The 22,995-nt window shown below is 34.9% G+C and overlaps 1 protein-coding gene across 1 annotated transcript in view; it reads left to right on the top strand.

The window, feature by feature from the left end:
- The window catches only part of LOC107599476 (arf-GAP with coiled-coil, ANK repeat and PH domain-containing protein 3-like), a 64,593-nt gene that overhangs the window by 28,534 nt on the left and 13,064 nt on the right, over window positions 1-22,995 (top strand). The window contains exons 8-16 of the mRNA XM_016291075.1: window positions 7,012-7,070; window positions 8,207-8,390; window positions 8,515-8,559; window positions 8,649-8,744; window positions 11,624-11,698; window positions 13,134-13,145; window positions 20,910-21,022; window positions 22,314-22,365; window positions 22,850-22,950. Coding sequence (XP_016146561.1) covers window positions 7,012-7,070; window positions 8,207-8,390; window positions 8,515-8,559; window positions 8,649-8,744; window positions 11,624-11,698; window positions 13,134-13,145; window positions 20,910-21,022; window positions 22,314-22,365; window positions 22,850-22,950 — 737 coding nt within the window. The remainder of the gene's footprint in view (window positions 1-7,011; window positions 7,071-8,206; window positions 8,391-8,514; window positions 8,560-8,648; window positions 8,745-11,623; window positions 11,699-13,133; window positions 13,146-20,909; window positions 21,023-22,313; window positions 22,366-22,849; window positions 22,951-22,995) is intronic.

Here is a 22,995-nt window from a genome sequence, read left to right as displayed (position 1 = left end):
GATAGATAGACAGACAGACAGACAGACAGACATATAGATGATAGATAGACAGACAGACAGACAGACGATAGATAGATAAACAGACTGACTGACATATAGATGATAGACAGACAGACAGATGATAGATAGACAGACAGACAGACTGACTGACTGACTGACATATAGATGATAGAGAGACAGACAGACAGACAGATGATAGACAGACAGACAGACTGACTGAATGACATATAGATGATGGATAGATAGATAGACAGACGGACGGACGGACAGACGATTGATAGATAGACAGACAGATATACAAATAGATGATAGATAGACAGACAGACAGACAGATGATAGATAGCTAGACAGACAGACAGATGACAGACAGACAGATAGATAGATAGACAGATAGATAGATAGATGGATGGATGGATGGATGGATGGACGAACAGACAGACAGATAGAAAAAAAAAGTAACATCAATAAAGTTAAGAACTTTATAGCTTTCCGCAAAAACCTAAGAACCTAAAAAATTCCAAAAATGGATGAGGAGGGTTTTTGCGAATCTGTAGTTGCTTCCGAAAACAATGAAGAATTGTGTGGAATAATTAATTTGTCTGACTAATTATCTCTGTTGTTTTCTGGTGGAAAGGTCTAAACTGCACGTGTTAGGGAGGGATGTGAATCTTGTTTGTTTCTAACACCTCATCTGTTCATTCTATAAGTGTGCTAGTTCCCAGCTCTCTGTGAGGTTCTGAATCTGACCGTTGCACCGCGGGCCCTCTGTCTGTGAGCTCACTGCCCACTTGATGGGCTCTTTTGAGAAGCGTCCATTGGGTCTTTAGAGAGGGGCTGTACAGAGGCCAGCAGCGCCACATGGGGAAATGACATCACAAACGAGGTTAATGGGCAGGGTCATCAGAGGGCTGGAGACTGAATCCTGCTGTGATGGTGTGTGTGTTTGTCAGGCAGCACCTGAGCAGTGTGTGCAGTGAGGTATAAACATGAACGCTTGAGGGTCACTTATATAAATGGATGCAGAAAGACAAACACATGCATCAGTGCACAAGAGCACTTACAGTGAGACAACAGGCACATAACACGGCTTATGTTTAATGCCTTAAACATGTTCATTATCGGACATCATAAACAAATAATAGAAATAATATGTAAATACCTTTTACTTTTATTGTTTTTTTCTTCTATTTTTTTCATTTCATATAAACACGGTTTTCTTTTTTTTTATCTGCAGTACAGATTTGTATATTGTATATTGATAGAAAATGCATTTCCATCTTACTGAATAGCTTGTTTTTCAGCATCGGAACAGAGAATAGAATTAATAGAATAGAATTACCGGCATTTAACTGACTTCTGGACAACATATTTATTAAGAGATAGGAAGAAATGAATCAAACTGGAAAATCCACAGTGATGTGAAATGCTGTGATATATGTGAAGATGAAGGTCTTCGAAAGAAAAAGGGGGGCTAGGGAGTTGTTTGGGAAGTTATGTCATGAGAAAACTTCTTGAACTCTATATCCAACAATACAGGAATTGTCTGGAAAGCGGGTAAAGGGTTTGTAGGGTGAATAAGGGGCGTTTTGCATGTTGGACGTATTTGATGAGCCTCTCGTTCTTTCAGATTGTCCTAAATCTCGTGCAGAGACAAAAGCCGCTAACCCACTGACATATCAGTTTGGTTACTTGACATTTTGCTATTGTGGGTACAGTAACCTTTTGGTTAGCCCTTCATACTGTTGTGTGTAGAGAGCAGGAAATGCAGGGGAATTTAGCACAGGAAGAGCACACGCGACAGTAAAGCCCAGTCAGGACATCATTCAGCATAGCCACATGCTGTTGACATTTACATAGATATGTTCAGAAAAACAATACAAGACAGGCAGGAAAACAAAATAGGACACAAACCCATTACCATGAATGCATGAAATAACCCTTCTTTTAATAATAAAAGTATAATAATAATAATAATTATTATTATTACATTATTAATAATAAATGTATGAATTTTTTTAATAATACATTTTATTTATTTAAATAATAAATAGGTCAAATGTATTTATTTTGTTTTAAATACATTTCTATTGTCACAATTTAATTCATACAAATAAATACATTTATAATGTTATTATTAACTATAATTATTATAATTATTTAATTAATGTTATTATATTTAATAAATGTAATTTCTTATATGTATAATTATTATTTTATTTAAATATTACACATTTAATTATTTAAATAAATGTATAAATGTATTTATATTGAATTAATTTCTGTTATCAAAATGAAATGTGTGTTATTCATTTTATTTAGGGGCTATGCATTCTCGTTATTTTTTCTTTCTTTTGCATTTCTGAAGCTGGTATCTGTGTGTGATTTCATACAGAGCTCAGATTAAATAATCACTTAGCACTTGGCAATGTATTAAACCACAATATGTCAGTCCATGGACCACACACAGGGCGTTTCTCTCCCTTCCTGCCAAAAAACGAGACTGGCTTTGCTGCGACAGACGGGCGGTTGGTTGGCTTCTTGGTTTCCCAGAGCCTGCTGCTTCATTTAAAGGCTGTTTGAATGCAGGATAAGTCACTGACATTTATTAGAGCTCTGTTTAGTGATGAGCGTCATGAAAAACAGAGTCTTGTGTTTTATAGAGGGATTTTTGTTGCCTAACTGTAGAGGAGGTTGTAAACCTCGACATGAGGCACAGAGGACCACAAAAGCATCGCCCTTCATCACCAAGCACCTTATTTGGGCCCTGCCAGAGTTAATGGCGCTATAAACCGACCCGCACTAAGAGAGAGTGAAGTGAACTGCTTAGTTTTAAATGTGTTCATCTGGGGCGTAACTTCAGAATCTGGCTTTACAGCCCTACTGACATTTCAGATCATATTCCTGTGTGTGTTGTCGGAGTAAAACGAGGTAATGAGATTGTTGTTGTGCTGATGTAATTGTTGAAGTGGGATTATGTTTGCATCATGGATAGAGTTCTGCAGGAAAAGCTACAGGTAATGCCACTGTGACACCCCCAAAATAACCTCTGAAAATGTGAATAAAAAGTCTTCTATTTATTTATATTGTATTTATGTATTGTTCAAACACACATTTATTCATAAATGTATTTATATTGTATTCATTTAGTTTCTGTTATTAAAATTAAATTCATATCACACACACACACACACACACACACACGTACTTCTATTTATTATTAATTATATTAAATAAATGTATACTTTTATTTAGATTGTATTTAATTTCTGTTTTCAAATATATATATATATATATATAAATAACTTTATTATTAATTATATTATTTAAATTATACATATTATTTATGTTTACTTTATGGATAGTGGGTCTGCAGGTGTCTTCACTTTATTTAGATTCGGTCTAGCCCTTTCATCTTGAAAATAACAGTCTTTTGGATTGTTTCATCATATTTTATCATGTGTATATATTATACCATGTATACATAAGATATTTTATTGACACATAAAGTGGCCAATCACAGTTTAATTTGTTTTCATGTGTAATTTAGGGGCTGGTTTATTTGAAATAGTTGGTACCACAATAATAAATTGACATGAAAAATTTAATTAAAATAATTTGATACCATCTAGAAAAACACTTTGGCCATTTAACCCAAATGTATGGCTGTTCAAAGTAATAAATACTGAATATTTCAGAAATATGAAATGCTTTAGATTCTTTACAATCATAGTAAGACGTATTCCTGTACTCTGTAAATCAAAGCTCTTAAGAAGCCCTGAAGGTCCATCGCTGTGGGATCATTAGTCTTGATATCGGCTGATGTGGATGTGACTGAAGTAGAGATGCACCGATCGACCGGCCAGAGACCAGAATTAGACGATTTTCCGCAAGATCGGAATCGGTCCGTGCCGGTCTGTTTTTCCATTACATCTACGCTCACATCCGCATGTAAGCATGTCGTCGGCGTGGAAGTTCTTCACTGTGAGTGAAAATGACTCAAAGTTCACAATTTGTAATATGTGTAAGGCCAAAGTAAACCGCGGGGAACCACAGGGCTTGATTAACGCTTGTCTGGGACAAGTATTTGACTTGGTGTTACTTGGAATTTGATGTGAAATATGACACATTTAATAAGGTTAGGGGAAAATAAATGTATAAACATAGTGGGAAGTGGCATCTGTTTTGTTACATACAACAACTCCTTTCTACCTCTTTCCAGTCCCAGAGCACTTTATTTTTCGAGTTGTTTAAGTGAGAGAACATCTGTAACAGTACAGGTTAGGGGAATTGTAATGTTTAATAATTTATTTGATTATGTAAATAATTTTTTGCATTGGAAAAAAAAGTCGATTTTTGTTTGTGTATATGCCGTCAATTGACCAAAATCATAATTGTCAATTATTCCCTTGAAATTGTAATTGCGATTATTAATTACGATTATCACAATTTACGTTGAATAATGTTTATACCATTGTTTTATGCAACTGCATGCCGTATTTTTATATGAAAATAAACAAGCAGAAAACACTCTAACTGAAAAACTTTTAGTGCTTTTCAATAGTATTAAGCCTCAAATGTCAACTATACATCGGATTGGTTTCTTCTTTAAATTATAAAAAAGTAAAAATATGAATGGTATTATAATGTTATACTAAAACTAAAATTAAAATAATGGGAAAAACCCTTAAGATAACATGTAGAAAGAAAAAAACGCATCTTAAAGGTGCTGTATGTAGGATTGACACCGAGTGGTTGAACTAGGTATTGCAGTCCAAATTCAATGGGCGGGTTTCACAAACCAAAAAAAAAGACTGACATTCCGGCCCGGAACGCACATTTTCGAGGGAGAATAACTGACTGTAGCATTGTTTTTCAGATAAACAAATTGTTATCTTTGCATGTTTCTTAAATATCTGCAAACATATTATCGTATTTTTATGCTTTAGTAGAGTCAAAAACTTACATACAGCACCTTTAAGCACGCAGAATAACATAAGTGGACTTTTTGAACGATTAATTGCCGCTTTGAACGATTACGTAATTGTGGCATCCATAATTGTAATCGCGATTAGAAATTCGATTAATTTTGCAGCCCTACTGTCAATTACCTGTGTTGCAGATAATCAGAATTGCCAAAAATGTACAAAAAAATCGGAATCGGCCAAGAAAATTGCAATCGGTGCATCTCTAGACTGAAGCAAAGTATCTTTCATCACCTCCCTTTGTTTCTCAGTTGTTTCCTGTGCTCCATCTCTCTTTCTCCTCTTTCATGTCGCTCCCTCCCTGCCCGAGTGACCTATTTTTCCTCCTCCGCTGCAGCGTGGCATACGAGATCAGCTCGGTGTCCTTGTGCAGACTGAGACTCGGGCTGAATCTCAATGAGGTGGAGGGGTGTGAGGATGATGATGTGTGTGTGTGTTGGGAGGCCATACAGGTTTACATCCTCTACAGCTCAGATTAAACCAATGCAGACCACCATCTAGTGTTGATAGTGGAGCATTACATGCAACATTCCCATTTCCCATTTTTCTCAGGGTAATCAGTCATTGCTTCATGATTTATTTGTTGGGTTTTGTTCTAAAATAGTCCAAACTTTACCTCTTGAATCATAGTACAGTCATTTTTTGATAAGAATGCTATTCCCGGATTAATATAGGATGTTGACTTGTGAAAATTTCCTAATAAATATTGTTAAGCTTCATCTTGAGCTATTGCCACCTTCAGAAATAGGTTTGTCTGTTGTTGCACATACTCATTTATTAAACCGGATACTCAGATGTCATTAGTTGAAACCAGAGTGGTATTTTTTAGGGATGCACGATATATCGGCCACCATATCGGTATCGGCCCATATCGGCTCATTTTTTCTGGTATCGGTATCGGCCTGATAAGAAAATTTGGCCAATATCTTAAAGCCGATAAATAATGCATTATTTCCTTCAGAGACACTTCAAATGCGCGCTGTTCGTTTGCAGCCTTTTGTGCAATTGTACATTGTAATATTGTGTTTATTTGATGTATATCTGATTTATCTCATATAGAATGCGTTTGGTTAAGTTAAAAGAGCGCTTCAGTTTACCGGTGATCGTCTTTAGCTCAGCGCACGCAGCTCAAACAGCAGTGCACAACATTAATAACTATGATTGGGAATGTCGTGTATATAACATTCTAATGAGAACATTATTATAATAAAACGTTGTGCATTCTTTGGGTTTAGTTGCTGTGTTTCAGCGCGTTGTTATGGGAAGAGCGCATCCACAACAGGATCACACATTCTGACTATAGCATGCAATAACTGCGTCATTTGTCATTTCATATATAAGTTGTAATATTATGTTTATGTTGTATTAATATTAATCTCAGGATGCATTTCCTTGAGTTAAATAAGCTGCCAGCAAAACGCTTCAGTTTACCGTGTTCATTCAGCTCTTCAGCTTCAGCTTGAGCTGCAGCTCAATGGCTGCTATTTAAAACAGTGGTATTAATTTGTTACTTTTTCAAAATCATTGATATATTATTAATAACAACAACCACTTGTATTTTTCTCTTATTATTTTCATCAACAATATGGTTTAGTAATTAAAATCATTTAATTATTGTCCGTGCAGAGGCTATTCCGTTTTATTGATCTATGGCGCATTCATTTTGATTCTTTACACGTGTAATGATGTCCAGTGACTTGTTTGCATTATTTATGCATTATTTTATTTATTTGTAAGACTTTTTTATGACTAAATTTGGTAATGGGAGAGTAAAAATATTTTTAAAACGTACACCGTTCAAACTAGGCTGCTTATGTTGAAGTGTTTGGGATGTGGCTTTTAATGATGAGACTTTTTTGTAATCAGGCTCTCAAAAAGTATATAACAATTTGGATATAGATTTATCGGCCAACATATCGGTTATCGGCTTTCAAAAATAAAGAATAATCGGTTATCGTATCGGCCAAAATTTTCATATCGGTGCATCCCTAGTATTTTTATTCGTTTATTTTTATTTTATGTTTTTCAGATCCTGTTTGATCAAGCTCAGAGATCAGTGAAGCAGCAGTTGCACAACTTTGTTAAAGAGTGAGTATACAAGTCTATATTTATTCACTGCTGTGTTACTCACCCTGATAAAGAACTTCTATTTTATACATGTTGAAAAATATAACACAATTATCACTACTGATATGGGGGGAAATCTTATTGCATTTTTTTCTGATAAAAATTCTGATTGTGATTTAAAATGTGATTTCTTTTCATATTCAGGTTTGCTTATATATGATATAGAATTGTGATCATATATATCATCTTGACTACAAATAATAATTGCAATAATAATAACAACAATAATTTACTTTTAAAAATGTAGAAGTATTTAAACAGTATAACGATGGTGATGGTGATAATAATAATAATTTATTTTATTTACAGTACAACTTTTGTGTGTGTGTGTATTTATTGTAATATTATAAATTTTTACATTAATATTATACATTTAAACTTCTTACTAAAATAAAAGTTTATTAGCATGTTTAAAAATGTGTTCAGAAATGCTGCAGTTTATTGAAATCATATTTTTAATACCTGCTCTTCTCTCCATTAAAATTACATGCATTAAAATATGAAAATTAAACTCGCTGATATCACTCCGAAAGGTCAGAGATGTGGAAGTGTCGCCCTGCAGTGGCCTGTTTTTATTTATACTTCTGCAAATGTGAAAGCTTTCAGAAGCGCACTCGCTCTGAGGAGGTTTTTTCATTATTGCGCTTCCCGCAGGCTGATTATAAATAATGATCTGACTTTTGGAGTTCATTAATAATTGATGTGTCCTGGTAGAGGATAATGGGATTCTTGAGAGCAGGTTCCTATTCATTTATCACAGGTGATCACTGATAATGCAATGGGCGGAAGATTTATATGGTAAAACTAATGGCGTTTCAGGAAGACCGCTGCGATATGAAGCTTTAATTAGATCAACCTGATCTGTCATGTGCAAGTATATCAGACAATATTAATATTTTAGGGATATTTTGTTAAAAAGAGCACAACTGCCTCTCCTGTGCACCCTGAAACTGCTGGAATAAGGAATAGCTTGACAAAAATGAAATTTCTCGCAGAAAACCTCCATGAGATCCCCGAAACCTTCATTGAAGGCTCCATATCGGCAGCTTTGTATTCATTAGACTACTCATATAATGAATGTCCATCTGTACTTTCAGTGATGTGCGTAAATTCAAGGACACGAAGAAGCACTTTGATAAGGTGAGGGAAGATTTGGAGATCGCACAGGTGAAGAACGCCCAGGCACCTCGAAACAAACTCCATGAGGTGGAGGAAGCCACCAGCACCCTCAACTTCACCCGCAAGTGCTTCCGGCATCTCGCACTGGACTATGTGCTGCAGGTAACGTACTGTATAAACACTCATCTGCTCATTACTCCATCTCCAGACTGAACACACGCCACATATACACAGTGTATGTAAACATATAAGAGTGTTTTATATAAATCTGTTTTCTCCCATACAGATCAATGTCCTTCAAGCCAAAAAGAAATTTGAGATCTTAGATGCAGTAAGTATCGGTAATGTATTTTATTCTGGTGTATGTAAATGTGTTGATTGTGGATCCTGCAGCATCGGTATCTGTCCTGTCTTCTGCAGATGTTATCCTTCATGCATGCGCAGTACTCCCTGTATCAGCAGGGCTACAACCTCCTGGATGAGATTGACCCCTACATGAAAAAACTGGCTGCTGAGGTGAGCAGTGTTCTCCACGTACACTATTGATTTCCAGGCAGAGCACTGGCAGCCAGATTGGCCATTGATTCAGTTAGAAAAACAGATGCAAATTCATGAATTATGTAAAAAAAAAAAATCATATATATACTTGTGTGTATATATATATATATATATATATATATATATATATATATATATATATATATATATATATAATTTATTTATTTTAATTATTTTTGCCTCTTTATAGGCTTTGAACAGTTAAATACACACACTTGTATGTGTCAGAATGCCTGTCTTTGCAAGTATCCTCGTAAACACAATAGGTTAGTAAGAAAAAACTTGTGTAAGGCCGGGTGTACACTGTGCGATTTTTGCTGTCGTACAAGCTCATATGCGATTTTTAAATTTTTTTTCCCCCATCGGGAGAATTCACGTGGAAGTCGTTGATGCTCGTATGGTCAAGGCTTGCATCGTGTGAGAGGAATTTACGAGCCTCCCGGGCGACTCCTGAGCTCCCGATAATTTTTAAACAGTGTATTTGACCAGTGTATAGGCTCCTCCCCTATAACCTAATCATATACATCCACATCACATACACTAGATCTATGTATATTATTATAGCTCTGTGGCTACTATGCGACCCCATATTGTGTGGATACACCAACACACATGCACAAATCTCTAGTTGTGTTTGTTGAAAAGAATGGCTATGCTGTTCTCTGCTGAATGTTCTCCACTGAAGGCGCTTCTGAAATGAGTGAGGGTGCTCTAGCCTTAATGCACATCTATTTTCACATATATGTTGTGCCATTCATTGCTACGGTGCAAAGAGGGCTCCCTTTTTAATCACTAAAAAGCTGTCACTCATCTTAGTTCTTCGCGATCTCACAAAGTTATGTTACACGTTATTTTTTACATCACTTCTACACTTTGTAATATGATTCGCAAGCATACAGAATTCAGCACTGGACAGAACTCCGGCTTTGTGAGCAGTGAGTGGATTCTAACATAAACGCCTCTGACTGGCGTTCAAGAAATCAACAGATATGTCAGTAATTGGCTATTGCTCACTGCTTCAAAAACACGTTGTAAAGAGAAACTTTTGACTCTCCAGAGCGCAGACACAAATAGGCACTGTTTGCCATATCTATAATATTATAATTACAGCTTCAGCTGAGGGTGCTCTTGCTTTCGTTTGAACACCCCTGTAGGACAGGACCTGTCTCTGCATTTCACCAAATCATTTGCACACTCATCTTTGAATTTTCTTTCTTTTTCTATCCGAAGCTATATATAGCAGCAAGATTGAAAAGCTCCATATCTCAGCGAAAGCTCACGCAAAGCTGCCGCCGGCTCGCAGTGCAGTACAGTCGTGCCGTGTACCAACTGCTTCGATGCGATTATCAGGTTAACTGACTCGTAACATGTGCAATGGCTCACGACCTTCCGAGTGTCCGAACTCGCACCGTGTACGCCCAGTTTAACAGTATATTGGATCCGGGCAGCTCTTGAAGTGACAGCAGTCTGATATTCCTGCTGTCTGTCATTCATGTTAATCAAACAACAAAAGAGAGAATATCTCTCACTGCCTTTTGACTAAATCACTTTTGTAACTTTAATAAGAAGAAATATATATTTCTTTTACACGGTGAAGAATATGCAGTGTTTTTATACATTTGATTACTTTATACAATGTATGTAGCATTTCTTATTTATTTGTTCTATTGTAGTTTTTTTGTTGTCCTATTGCTTGTAATTAGTTTCTTATTCTTATTTAATTGCTGACTGTATACTTGTCTTCAGTACGGAGCCCGGGAAGTCATCTGTAGGAAAGAAAAAAAAACAATCCGTGGCGACGGTTTTGCAATTCGTCTCCTCAGTTTATAAACCGTACTCACAAATTCTTAAACTGTTCCCTCGGTTTAACAAATCGTAGATTAATAAACCGTACCCACGTATTTCCAATCCGTGCGCTCAGATTTTGTAAACCGTACCTTCGTTTTTCCGATCCGTAACCCACAAATTCATAATCCGTGCGCACGCTTTCGCAATCCAAAAACGTATTGATACTGACACTAGTGACAAGAATTATGACATTTTGTTTGGTATCAAAAATTTTGATATCATAAAGACCTAATTTAAAACAAAAATAACTTTATCGTGATATATATCTTTACCGTGAAATAAAATTACTCAAATCGCGATATAAGATTTTGGTCATATTGCCCGCCCATAACACATGTGTGTGTACTGTGTATATTTATATGTATATATAAATATGCATACATACATGTATACATTTAAGAAATACATGTAATATATATTTATATATAATATAAATCATATATAAATATTAATATATATATATATATACTGTATATACATGTATGTATGTGTGTGTATTTATGTAAACATATAAACACAAACTTTTATTTTGGATGCGATTAATCGTGATTAATCGATTTGACAGCACTTGATTTTATACAAGTTTAAAACAAGTTTTCATGACAAAACCAAATTATTTTCTGATAAAAGAGGTTTGATTACCCAAATACATTTTTCAGCATCTAAACAAGAAAAAACCTACCCTCAAAATAAGAAAATACTGTAGTATTCAAAATGCACAAATCTTTTTTTTAGTGGCCATAATTATGCTGTGTTTAAGCCCTGAAACACATTCACCTCAGACCAGATCTGATTTCTGTCTAATTAGTTCATCGATCAGCCACATTACATCACTGACTTCAGTATTAAACTTACCATCACATCTGAAAGTGCAGTGCTATAATGGACGGATAGACAACCAGTGCCTGTGGATAATAAACACGATCATGTTTTCCTAATACAAGAGATGACAACAAACTTACAATGACTGATTGTTCATCTTGTCATAGCTGGATCAACTGGTGATTGATTCAGCGATGGAGAAGAGAGAAATGGAGCATAAACATGCCACGATTCAGCAGCGGGTAAGAATAGATACACACATACTGTATAAACATGACATACCCTGAAATCCACTTGTTTGACTGTTACTAAAATACTCTAAAATTTGACTCGCGTCTAATGCCAGAATTAGGCTGTTAAAGATGGTAAACCTCTAAAGAAAGTTAGTGTTCAGCATTCTTCACACTGGAGTTGATTGAGGATTATTCATGCTTTAAATGAACTAGTCCAGTTACTAAAGACTATCTTTAATTCCTTTGCATAGCACAGCGTAGTTTGATTGCAAAACTAGGTTAAATTAGAAGAAAAATAAAGATAAAAGCTGTGGTGCTCATGCTGCAGTGCAAGTTGAGTCTGGCCTGCTTCGTATTCCTATCTTCATCATGTTTTCTGTCCATTTTCGAAACATTAAAAAGAAAGACAGAATGTGGACTTTAGCCCAGAGTTATTTAAAGATACCTTTTCAATTTCCTTCAGTGTTTGTACTCCTGTTCTTCTGGCAGGAGTAGAAAAGAGCTTCTGTCCTCGAATGTTCCAGTTATTAATGATGTTGAGCAGTGAGGAAGTGGATATATTTTGGGCGAACAGAAAATAGAGCTCGCTGAAGTTCAGCTTCTGACATCTAGTTCATCACCTTTCTGTAAAAAAAAAAACATTTATAGACAGATATCTACATTATATTTGCTCCTGCATCATGAGTCCCACAGATACCTAAACTCAGGCTTAGCTGCTAAACAGATGTTTGTAATAATTTTTGTATTCTGTATCTGTTGTAATGTAGCATTATTGTTATTAATTAAAAATAGCTTTTATTTTTATACTTTCAGTTTTTATTTTAATTCTAGTTATATTTTTGGTAATTTTGTTATCTACTTTTGTAATTTTTATTATTACCATCATTATTTTAAATATTACTATTCAGGTTTCATTTATTTTATTTCAGTTCCATTTTAATTTTAATTTTATTTCCAATAAATAAAAAAAACACTAGTTTTTAGTGCTTCTACTTAAATTATTTCAGGTGATTTTCGCTTAGTTTAAGTTTTTCACCTAATTTTATATTTTAATTTATTTCAGATTTACTTCAATTAACAAAAATGTTAATTTTAGATTTGCTTAAAGAAAATAGCTCTGCAAAACAGACTAATTTTAGTTCCCTTGACAGATGATTTGCAAGAGCAATGCTGCAAAGCACAATGAAAGAGATCTTTTATGTTATTTTGTGAAGTGTAAAAATATTTTCGGGTAATTCATTTTTCAGTCTAGGTAATTAATTGGAAACACTGAGTTTGAGCTAAGCATAGTTAAAAACAACCTTGCAAATTCAAAGCACTCTATTCTGGAATTGAAGTTAAGCATGTTTTTGGCCCAGTATAACATGTCAAATTGTTTCTAATCTTCATTTTTTTTCTGTTTTCTTCCATATGGCGCTCTGGGATTGTCTTCATCCTGATTTAGACACTGTTACAGGTGAGCCTTTTACTCTAAACCCCATCAAACATGGCTTCTAAAAGTCTGTAAACATTTTTATGTGACTTTCAAGATGGAGGCTATAAATAAAACATCTGCACTCTGACATTTCCTGATGTTTTTTATGGGGGAAAAAAAGTGTAGTTTCGCTCGTAATTCTGACCCAAATCTTGTGTTGTGTAACTGATGATATAATTACAGTTCAGTGAGACTGATAGATTTGTCCTACAAGCGTATCTAGCTTATGTAACGGCTGATGGCTGTCCCATCATCCTCCACTCAACACAGCAATTATTCAGTAGATGTTTCTCCCTCTATGGATTTTTTTTTCAGCTCCTTATTGTGGTTGATGAGAAGAGCAGACATTTCTCTTTGTGCTTTGCTTAAGAGATGCTTTCTGGGATTGCTTTGGATGCGGTTGATCTCAAGAAACGCTCGCAATCCATCACAACAATTACCCACAAACCATGGTGACAGTATTGGGCTGATTGCATGAGTGAGGAACATATGGTCTCAGAGCCACTTTAAGAAGAAACTTACCCATAATGTTGTGATTTTTAAACCACAGAATCCTGTTCTGTTTCTTGGTAATTGTCTAAGCTCATATCCTCCTGTATGTCCCAAATCCTCTGGTAGTTCTTACGAAACTGTTTGAAAGTGTTATGGAGTGTCTCTCTTACCGCAAAACTGTCCCTGAACATCAGTTAACCCCATTATTGACCCACAGGAATTGCTGGAAAGGGCAGAACTTAATAGAAGAGAGCTACAAACAGGAGGACGTGATTGGAATGGATCTTTTCTATTAGCTTAGCCTAGCTCTTTTTTTTGGTGAAATGCAGTTTTCAGTGCAATATTGTTCATTTTTGTTTGATTTGTAACAACTGCCAGTGTAAAAATGGGCCAAAATCAGATTAGACAAAGTAGATTACAAAGTAGATTTTTATGTTTTGAGAAAATGCAAGTGGTGTAAAACCAACACCCTGGTGTATGTGGTTGCCAGGGTGTTGGTTGGTGGTTACTAAGGTATTCTGAATGGTTGCTAGGTGGTCCAAGTCAAAAGATCCCACCAAATATTATCTTTCTGGATAAAGTGGTTGCTAAGGTGTCCTGAGTGATTACTTAGTGGTTTCTTACTAAAGTCTCTTTCTGGATTAAGTGGTTGCTAGGGTGTTCTGAGTGGTTGCCAGGGTGTTCTAAGTGGTTTTCTAAGTGATTGCTAGGGTGTTTTGAGTGGTTGCTAGGTAGTTGCTTACTGGTCTAAGTGAAAATAGCCCACCCTAATGTCTCTTTCTGGATTAAGTGTTTGCTGCAGTTTTCTGAGTGGTTGCTAGGGTGTTCTGAGTGGTTGCTAAGGTGTTTTGAGTGGTTGCTACTTGATAGGTAGTTGCTTACTGGTCCAAGTCAAAATAGCCCATCCTAATGTCTCTTTCTGGATTAAGTGTTTGCTGCGGTTTTCTGAGTGGTTGCTAGGGTGTTCTGAGTGGTTGCTAAGGTGTTTTGAGTGGTTGCTACTTGATAGGTAGTTGCTTACTGGTCAAAGTCAAAATAGCCCACCTTAATGTCTCTTTCTGGGATAGGTAGTTGCTTACTGGTCCAAGTCAAAATATCCCACCCTAATGTCTCTTTCTGGATTAAGTGTTTGTTGTGGTTTTCTGAGTGGTTGCTAGGTGGTTGCTAGGGTGTTCTGAGTGGTTGCTAAGGTGTTTTGAGTGGTTGCTACTTGATAGGTAGTTGCTTACTGGTCCAAGTCAAAATAGCCCACCCTAATGTCTCTTTCTGGATTAAGTGTTTGCTGTGGTTTTCTGAGTGGTTGCTAAGTGGTTGCTAGGGTGTTTTGAGTGGTTGCTAGGTAGTTGCTTACTGATCCAAGTCAAAAGAGCCCACCTAAAAGTCTCTTTCTGGATTGTGTTTGCTATGGTGTTCTGAGTGGTTGCTAAGTAGTTGCCAGGATGTTCTAAGTGGTTGCTGGGGTGTTTTGAGTGGTTGCTAGGTAGTTGCTTACTGGTACAATTCAAAAGAGCCCACACTAATGTCTCTTTCTGGATTAAGTGGTTGCTATGGTGTTCTGAGTGGTTGCTAAGTAGTTGCTAGGATGTTCTAAGTGGTTGCTAGGTGGTCCAAGACAAAAGAGCCCACCTAAAAGTATTCTCTGTATTTAGTGTTTGCTAGGGTGTTCTAAGCAGTTGTTAAGTGGTTTCTATGGTGTTCTGAGTTCTCAATTTCAAATAAGCAGAAGCAACATTTTCTATATTAATTTTGTTCTTACTGAATACAGTTGGTAGCACCTACTGTACAGTGAGGCACATTGTCTTTCTGGCATACTTAACAAACTTTTACTAGTGTTGATAGTTTTTTGACACATGCACTGCTGACTCATTAACATAAATCAGGTCTGTGTGTTAATTCAAAACGAAAGATATTTATGTGTGTGAGTTACAGCTTGTGCTGCAGTGAAGATCTGCAGGATCGCAGCCAGCCATCTCAAAAGGAAGAGCGTCACCTAGTATGTGATGTGAAGATTACAGAAACACCATATAATTAATCAATCTGTGAAACATCATTAATTACAGTAGATAGAGATGGTAATTTTTACAGTATCGGATAAAGTGAGCATGACGTTCTTGAAGTCTCCATTGATGCCCAGCAAGTCCAACTGCAGTTCTTATGGCATCATAGCACTTCACTACAAATAAGATGCCCTCAATTTGAGTTTTAATATTTGATCCTGTGTTTTTATCCCACTGAAATACTTTAAAATTTGATAGGCTTTGTAGTTCAAACAGATGATGGCTTTTATAAGCTCACACGTCATCGGCAGATCCTAAAATAGCGCCGCTAGTCTTCTGCAGTCTTACAATGTTTTGTGAGATGCTGCACAGAAGATTCTTCAGCCACAGCTGACAGGTATTGAAATATAATTTTTTTTTTTTTCATTTTTAAAAACAAATGAACATTCATATTTTTTTGGTTAATTGCACTTTTATATGATAATGAGTATAATCAGGGTGCGAACTACGGGGGAGCTCGGCTCCCCTTAATAAGACATGGGCTCGCCTGAAAACAGGATTTGTGAAATTTTGGGGGGGGTCTCAAAAAATATTGACAATGTGTTATTTTGACGTGCAATTTCAGTTTTGTGTAATGTGATCATCGTGGATTATTATGTGTAAAATTGCAAAAATATTCATTCATGCATGACGGCGATTTAAACCTAATTCACTTCAATAAAGATAACTATACATGCTATTCTTGTCATGAGCATCAAGGTGTGGGGGCGCTGCGGTGCAAATTCCACTCATGTTTAGAACATGTTAACTCAGAAAAAATATAAACGCTGGACTCTGCTCGATTCTGTGTTAAGGTAAGGCATGTTATTTGCAATTATGTGTTGTGGCTGGGTTGTTATAGGTCTGCGTGACTCTCGATGACTTAGGCCTAATTGAACGGAGGAATTATGGTATTCTTCTGTAGCCTGAAGACGAGTAACTTTAACCGTTGTTCATGTGAACTCAAAGACAGCCTGATGCTTTGTTTATAGACTATTTGTGGGTGGCTGTTTGTTTTTTCACCTATCAGTTTGTGTTGATAAAGTATAATAGGGTAAATCCTGTATAGTGATTTATCCTATATAGTGCTTGCATAAAGCAAGTAGTGCATACACTTGTAGCTGTTATGTATCTTTGTAAGTCATTGTAAGCCCTCTTTTGAGGCATGCGCAAGCACACAACCCGTGACAGGGATGATGGGTCATGGACTGAACATTTATTAAAGAAGAAGAAAAAAATATATATATTAAAAAAAAAAAAAATATATATATATATATATATGATTGCAGTTTGTTATAATAATACTTTATATTATTACAGAAGAATTATATTTTATATAATGTGTTTCATATTTTTATATATTTATTTTATATGACAATATATTTTTTAAATAGTTTAATGACATTTCTAACTATTGAAATTGTGCTTAATCTGTTTGCAGTTTGTTATAATATTTAATATTATTTAGGAATGTTATAATATTGATGTTTTTATATTGTTACATTTTTACACATTTATGTTATATGTAATATATTTTATATAACATATTTTTTAAATATACAGGTGCATCTCAATAAATTAGAATGTCGTGGAAAAGATTCATGTTATAATAAAAATATTTATTATTGAAGTTATTGTATTTGTTTTATTTATTTTATATTTAACATATTTTTATATATTTTATATAATTTTTTTATATTTAATTATAGTTGAATGATATTTCTAACTATTTGCTTGCACATAATCTGTTTGCCGTTTGTTATAATAGTATTTAATATTATTAAAGAACGTTCTAAGTCCCATCAAAAGTGTGATGTGTTAGTGGCTGTGAGGTGATTCCTGCGGTCTGGCGTGGGCCGGCAGCTGTATGTTAATGAGCTTTAGCTCAGGCAGCGGGCAGCAGTGGGCAGGTGGAATCGCACGTGATCGACCCTGCTGAAGCTCCACGGCTGACTGTGAGAGCTGCCAGGCTGTGTGACTCATGCAGTGCATTAACTGCACGCTCGATTGGGCTGCACACCCGTTTAGTTGAGCTCAGCCGCTTCCAGGGGATGCAATGATTTTAAAATGCATAAAACATTTAAGGATGAAGATATTCAGCAGGTTGGACTTCACTTTGGTGAGTTGCTGCATTATTGCAGTTAGTTATTCTCTTTACATTTTCCTTCTCTGCCTTTTCAGGATTTTTACCTATTAATCTTTTGAATATTCATAAAATATAAAGACATGTACTAAAAATTAGTCAAAATTGCTCTTGTAGACTGGTGTTTTATATTCAAATTCTGTTCTATATGTTAGCTTGTGTGTGAGTTATAGTATATAACATATATTATGTACTATTTTATTATATAATAACACTTAATGGATGTGTAATATTATATGGTTGATTTTCTGTATGCATTTCTGTATGATTTTTATTTTAAAAAAAATTATAAAGCTGTTTACTATATAAAAATACAACTTTTTTACAGTACGTTTATATCTATTTCTCTCTCTCTCGCTGCATGAAACTATACAGAAAATGATATATCATTTTTATTTTTATGAATTTTTTCTATATGATTTTTTATTTTATAATTTTTTTAACCTTAATCTTTCTACTTTAATATATTTAAAGGTATGGGAGCATAACTGCATTACATGCATGTGTATTTAAGTGTGGGAACACAGAAAATCAGCGGAGCTAGTGAAAGGGAGGGTGTTTTCTGTAGCATTCAGAACTTGAGTGAAGCATTTAGTCTCTGGCTTTAAGGAGACACAACTGAATGAATGCGAATGTTTGAACAGTCACCCTGCTGTGGATTTGGGTAAAATGAGTGACTATAAATAAGCCTTAATGTCTCAACCAGTTTAAGCAGAAGAAAAGACTAGAGCTTTACATTTTCTGAAGCAAATGTACCACACCACAATGCTAAAGTGCTGTGGGGGTTTGCTAAGCGGTTACTGCTGTATTCTGGGTGGTGGTGGTTTGCTTTTATATCTTAAGTGATTATATTAAACTGCAGTGTCTCGCGTATTTAATCAGGGCGCATCGAATGATGTTGCGCAATCTTGTTTAAGATGCAAGAGCGCAGTGTTTGTGTTCAAAGAGCTCTTTCATTCTCTGTCAGACCTGCTGCTGAAGTGTTGAAGCAGCTTTATCTTGAGGTCTTCAGAGGGTTCAAGAGAGGCCAGAACGCTTTGAAAGTTGCCACAGATAGATAGGAAGCTGAGGGCTGAAACTTTTTAGGGCTGTTTGTTTGGGTTGTGAAATGATCTAGTAATGAAGATGTGTTGAATGACCCTGTTTATCTCTAATCAGTGTGTCGTCAGTGCAGTTTACAACACATGCTGACAAAAAATTGGTGTAGGCTTTACTTTACTTTCAACAGTTTTTACTCAGAAATTTATACTAAATTTCACTATTAATTACAAAGAAACAGCAAGTTACAGATTGGATTAAATGGAAAATTTGTAAGTAGAAACTCTGAAATAATATTTTCTTGTAAACATTCTCCAAAAATGTTTATTTACAACTTAACAAATTATTTTTTTAGAGTGCTGTTTTGATTGTATTGGGCTCTTTAGGACATGTTTCTTTCAAGGTTCAACTTTGTCTTTAATGTTTCTCCTGAAGTTCCTTAGGAATACACACAAATGAGGCAATTGTTGACACACGATAAGAGTAAAGAGCTGGAAAATGAATGTGGATAACAGCTACTCTACCAAAGTTTGGAAAAATTACGATTTATGTTTTTCCAAGAGGTAACAGTAAAACTGTAATATTGCTGAATTTTCAGCATCATAACTCCAGTCTTCAGTGTCACACGGTCCTTCAGAAATCATTCTAATATGCTGATTTGTTGCTCAGTTATTATCAAGTATTATTGGCGTTCAATTATTAGTAATGATTCTTATGATTTTCAGTGTTGAAAACAGTTTTTGCTGCATAATATTTTTGTGGAAACCAATTTTGTGGTGCATTTTTCAGGATTCTTTGATCAATATGAAGATAAATTAGCAAAATTGTAATATATAAATGACTTTTTTCTTTCTTATTTACCCCAAACCTTACTGAATGGTAGAGTATCACAGTTTCCACAAAAATATTAAGCAGCACAACTGTCTTCAACATTGATAATAATAAGAAATGTTTCTTGAGCAGTAAATCAGCATATTAGAATGATTTTTGAAGGATCATGTGACACTGAAGACTAAAGTAATGATGCTGAAAATTCAGCTTTGCATCACAGAAATAAATTACATTTGAAATATATTAAACAGGAAAACAGTTATTTTAAATTGTAATAATATTTCAAAATATTACTGTTTTACTGTATTTTTGATTAAATAATTGCAGCCTTCATGAGCATAAGAGACAAAAACTTTACAAATCTTAATTATTCCTAACTTTTGGCCAGTGGTTTATGTCATTTAGTATTTGAAAGTTAATGAGTTCATATTAAGATCTCTGACTTTTGATTGCATGTTTAGGTATTTTGGTAAATCAGTTTGAGACAGTTGAGATCTGTTGCGAAATTCTAGAGGAGACATTAGGGGGTGTTTTTATCAGAAGACCTTTCAATTTGCTCTTCGTTCGATCTCAGTTGTTTTTTTCTACATTGAACTTTCAAATCCAATGCTGTACTTTTATTAAAGTCTTTCCCCTGGAATCGCGTCCTTCTGGTGCTTTCGATGTCTCACTGGGTTTATAATGTTATACCATTAAGCACATGTGATGGCTAAAGTGTTAGCCCAGCTGACAGCATATCATTCCTCCACTCAGAGATAATCAATATAAATGACCTGCAACAATGAGGTTGCCATAAGGACCTCCTATGATGATTCACCTCTCAGATACAGAGTTGAGAGCATTGAGTGTGCTGCGAAAACAGGCCATTATTGTGAGTGGTGAGTGTGAATATGTGCAGCTCATCGCTGGTAATCGCTTGGATATGCTCGCATGCTTACGCAACAGCTTGCGTCATCTTCAAAAAGCTCTGGTGGGACATCTGAGAGCGTTGGATGAGTCACTCCTAGTGTGTGTTGTAGATGCATAGAGAGAAAGGGTTGTGCATGAATTTGTGCATCTGTTCTACTTACACCCTCCTGTTTAATAATGAAGCATTACCACAGGCAGAATGTAATGTATTTTGTTGCATTGGTGGATTTCATGTATTTGACCTTCACTTGATGTTTATCTCTTGTTCTAACACTCCACTATTGTTTTGTCATTCAGGACTTTGCGTATGACGACCCAAAGTTGGAGTTTAACGTGAATGCGCCCAACGGATTGGTGATGGAGGGCTATCTGTTCAAAAGGGCCAGTAACGCCTTCAAAACATGGAACAGGTAGGTTGAATCTGGTTAACTGCAAGGATCTAAGCAGATATTCAGGACTGGGTAGAACCAATTATATACACGTATATCATGTTTTTAATGTATTTTAATCAATTTAATTTGTTCATTGAAATTAATCTGTCTTTGTAAATTCCATATCGCTTGATCATGAGTCTGAATAGTCATAGTTTGCTTTTAATCAGGCATGCAACTAGGTCATGGTTGGGTTTTATGGATGCAACAATATGCAAGCAAAAAAAAATCATAATTATTTAGGGATGATATGTTGCACTGATATGTTGCATAAACATTCTGGCCTGATACTGATATTATTTTAGTGTTATAGATATTCAAATTCTATGTTATTATGTCTAAATAAATTAAAATTCAAATATTAAAAACTAACTACAAGTGAATTTAGGCATCACAACATTAAAGTGTGGTATGAAAAAAATCATAATAATTTTGAGACTTGATTACAATCAACAGTGTTATTAAATAATTTATTATTGTTTTTATTTATTTCAATTATTATTTATTAAACAATTGTTTTATTTAATTATTTAAAATTATATTTTTAAAGAATCATTTTTAATGAGTTACTGACAATAAAATTAATATAAAAGTAAAAACTGAGGAAGTGAGCATGAACTATTAAATATCCAATATCGATATCCATTAAATAAACTCTAATATCAGTGTTATTTGTTTTTTTATTATTGTTATTATTAATATTATTGATTTAAATTGTTATTTATTAAACAATTGTGTTATTGAATTATTTAAAACTATATTTTTAAAGAATCATTTTTAATGAGTTACTGACAGTAAAAGAAATATAAAAGTAAAAACTGAGGAAGTGAGCATGAACTATTAAATATTCAATATCGATATCCATTAAATAAACTTTAATATCAGTGTTATTAAATTGTTTTTTATTATTGTTATTATTAATACTATTTATTTAAACTGTTATTTATCAAACAATTGTGTAATGAAATTATTTAAAATATATATATATTTTTTAAGATTAACTTTGAGTTTGATGACAGTAAAGGTAATAAAAGTAAAATTTGTGGAAATGACCATGCACTATTAAATACCCAATATCGGTATCCAATTAAAAATATCAGTAGATAATCATTATAATACAAATGTATCATTATATAGTAAAATTATGTATTATTTCAATTTTTGAAACCGAGCATGCCAATGATTAGTTATTACATTTATAAAAATAAGTAATTAATAACTAATTCCTTGTCTCTTATATCCTTGTATTGCTTTGTTTTTTTTTTTTCAGGCGGTGGTTTTCCATCCAAAACAGCCAGCTGGTTTATCAGAAGAAACTAAAGGTGAGTTCAAATCAGCATTTAGTAAGTGGACACATAAGTCACAGCAGTTTAGACGGCTTAAGTAATCTGTCTTTGATATTAATGAGCAGCTTCATTATACAGTACCTAGAGAGAATGTACTGAGTTTTCATGTATCAGCAGAATTCTTCAGCTCACAATCAATGATGGTGAATCTTCACCTCACAGGTCACTGCGCTGTTAGATACAGTAGTTGTAGTTTAGCCAGGCAGCATATCTCCAGAGCACTCAGTCTTTTTGAAGATAACAAACTCATTCCTCGACAAATCAATGCATGCACACAGTGCTGCCTGCTCTTCATCCGTTTGGAGAATATCCATTTATTTCTGCTGAAGTGCTTGCTCAGGTAGTCTGTTTAAATCACTGTGACGCAGTGCTGTTTAATGCATTTCAGAGCCAAATTTAGAGCGCTTTTCTTCAAGTCAGCCAATTTACAGGCTCACTGAAGCGTCTTCATCTTCCACAGGATTCGCTGACGGTTGTTGTGGAGGACTTGAGACTCTGTTCTGTCAAACCTTGTGAAGACATCGAGAGGAGGTTCTGTTTTGAAGTCGTGTCGCCCACCAAGTGAGTCCTTAACCAGCTTCTGTGCAGTAAAGCTCAGACTTTAGA

Source organism: Sinocyclocheilus grahami, unplaced genomic scaffold (assembly GCF_001515645.1).
Source record: "Sinocyclocheilus grahami isolate Dianchi unplaced genomic scaffold, SAMN03320097.WGS_v1.1 scaffold13.1, whole genome shotgun sequence".
NCBI lineage: Eukaryota > Metazoa > Chordata > Actinopteri > Cypriniformes > Cyprinidae > Sinocyclocheilus > Sinocyclocheilus grahami.
This window is presented reverse-complemented; position numbering and strand designations above follow the sequence as displayed.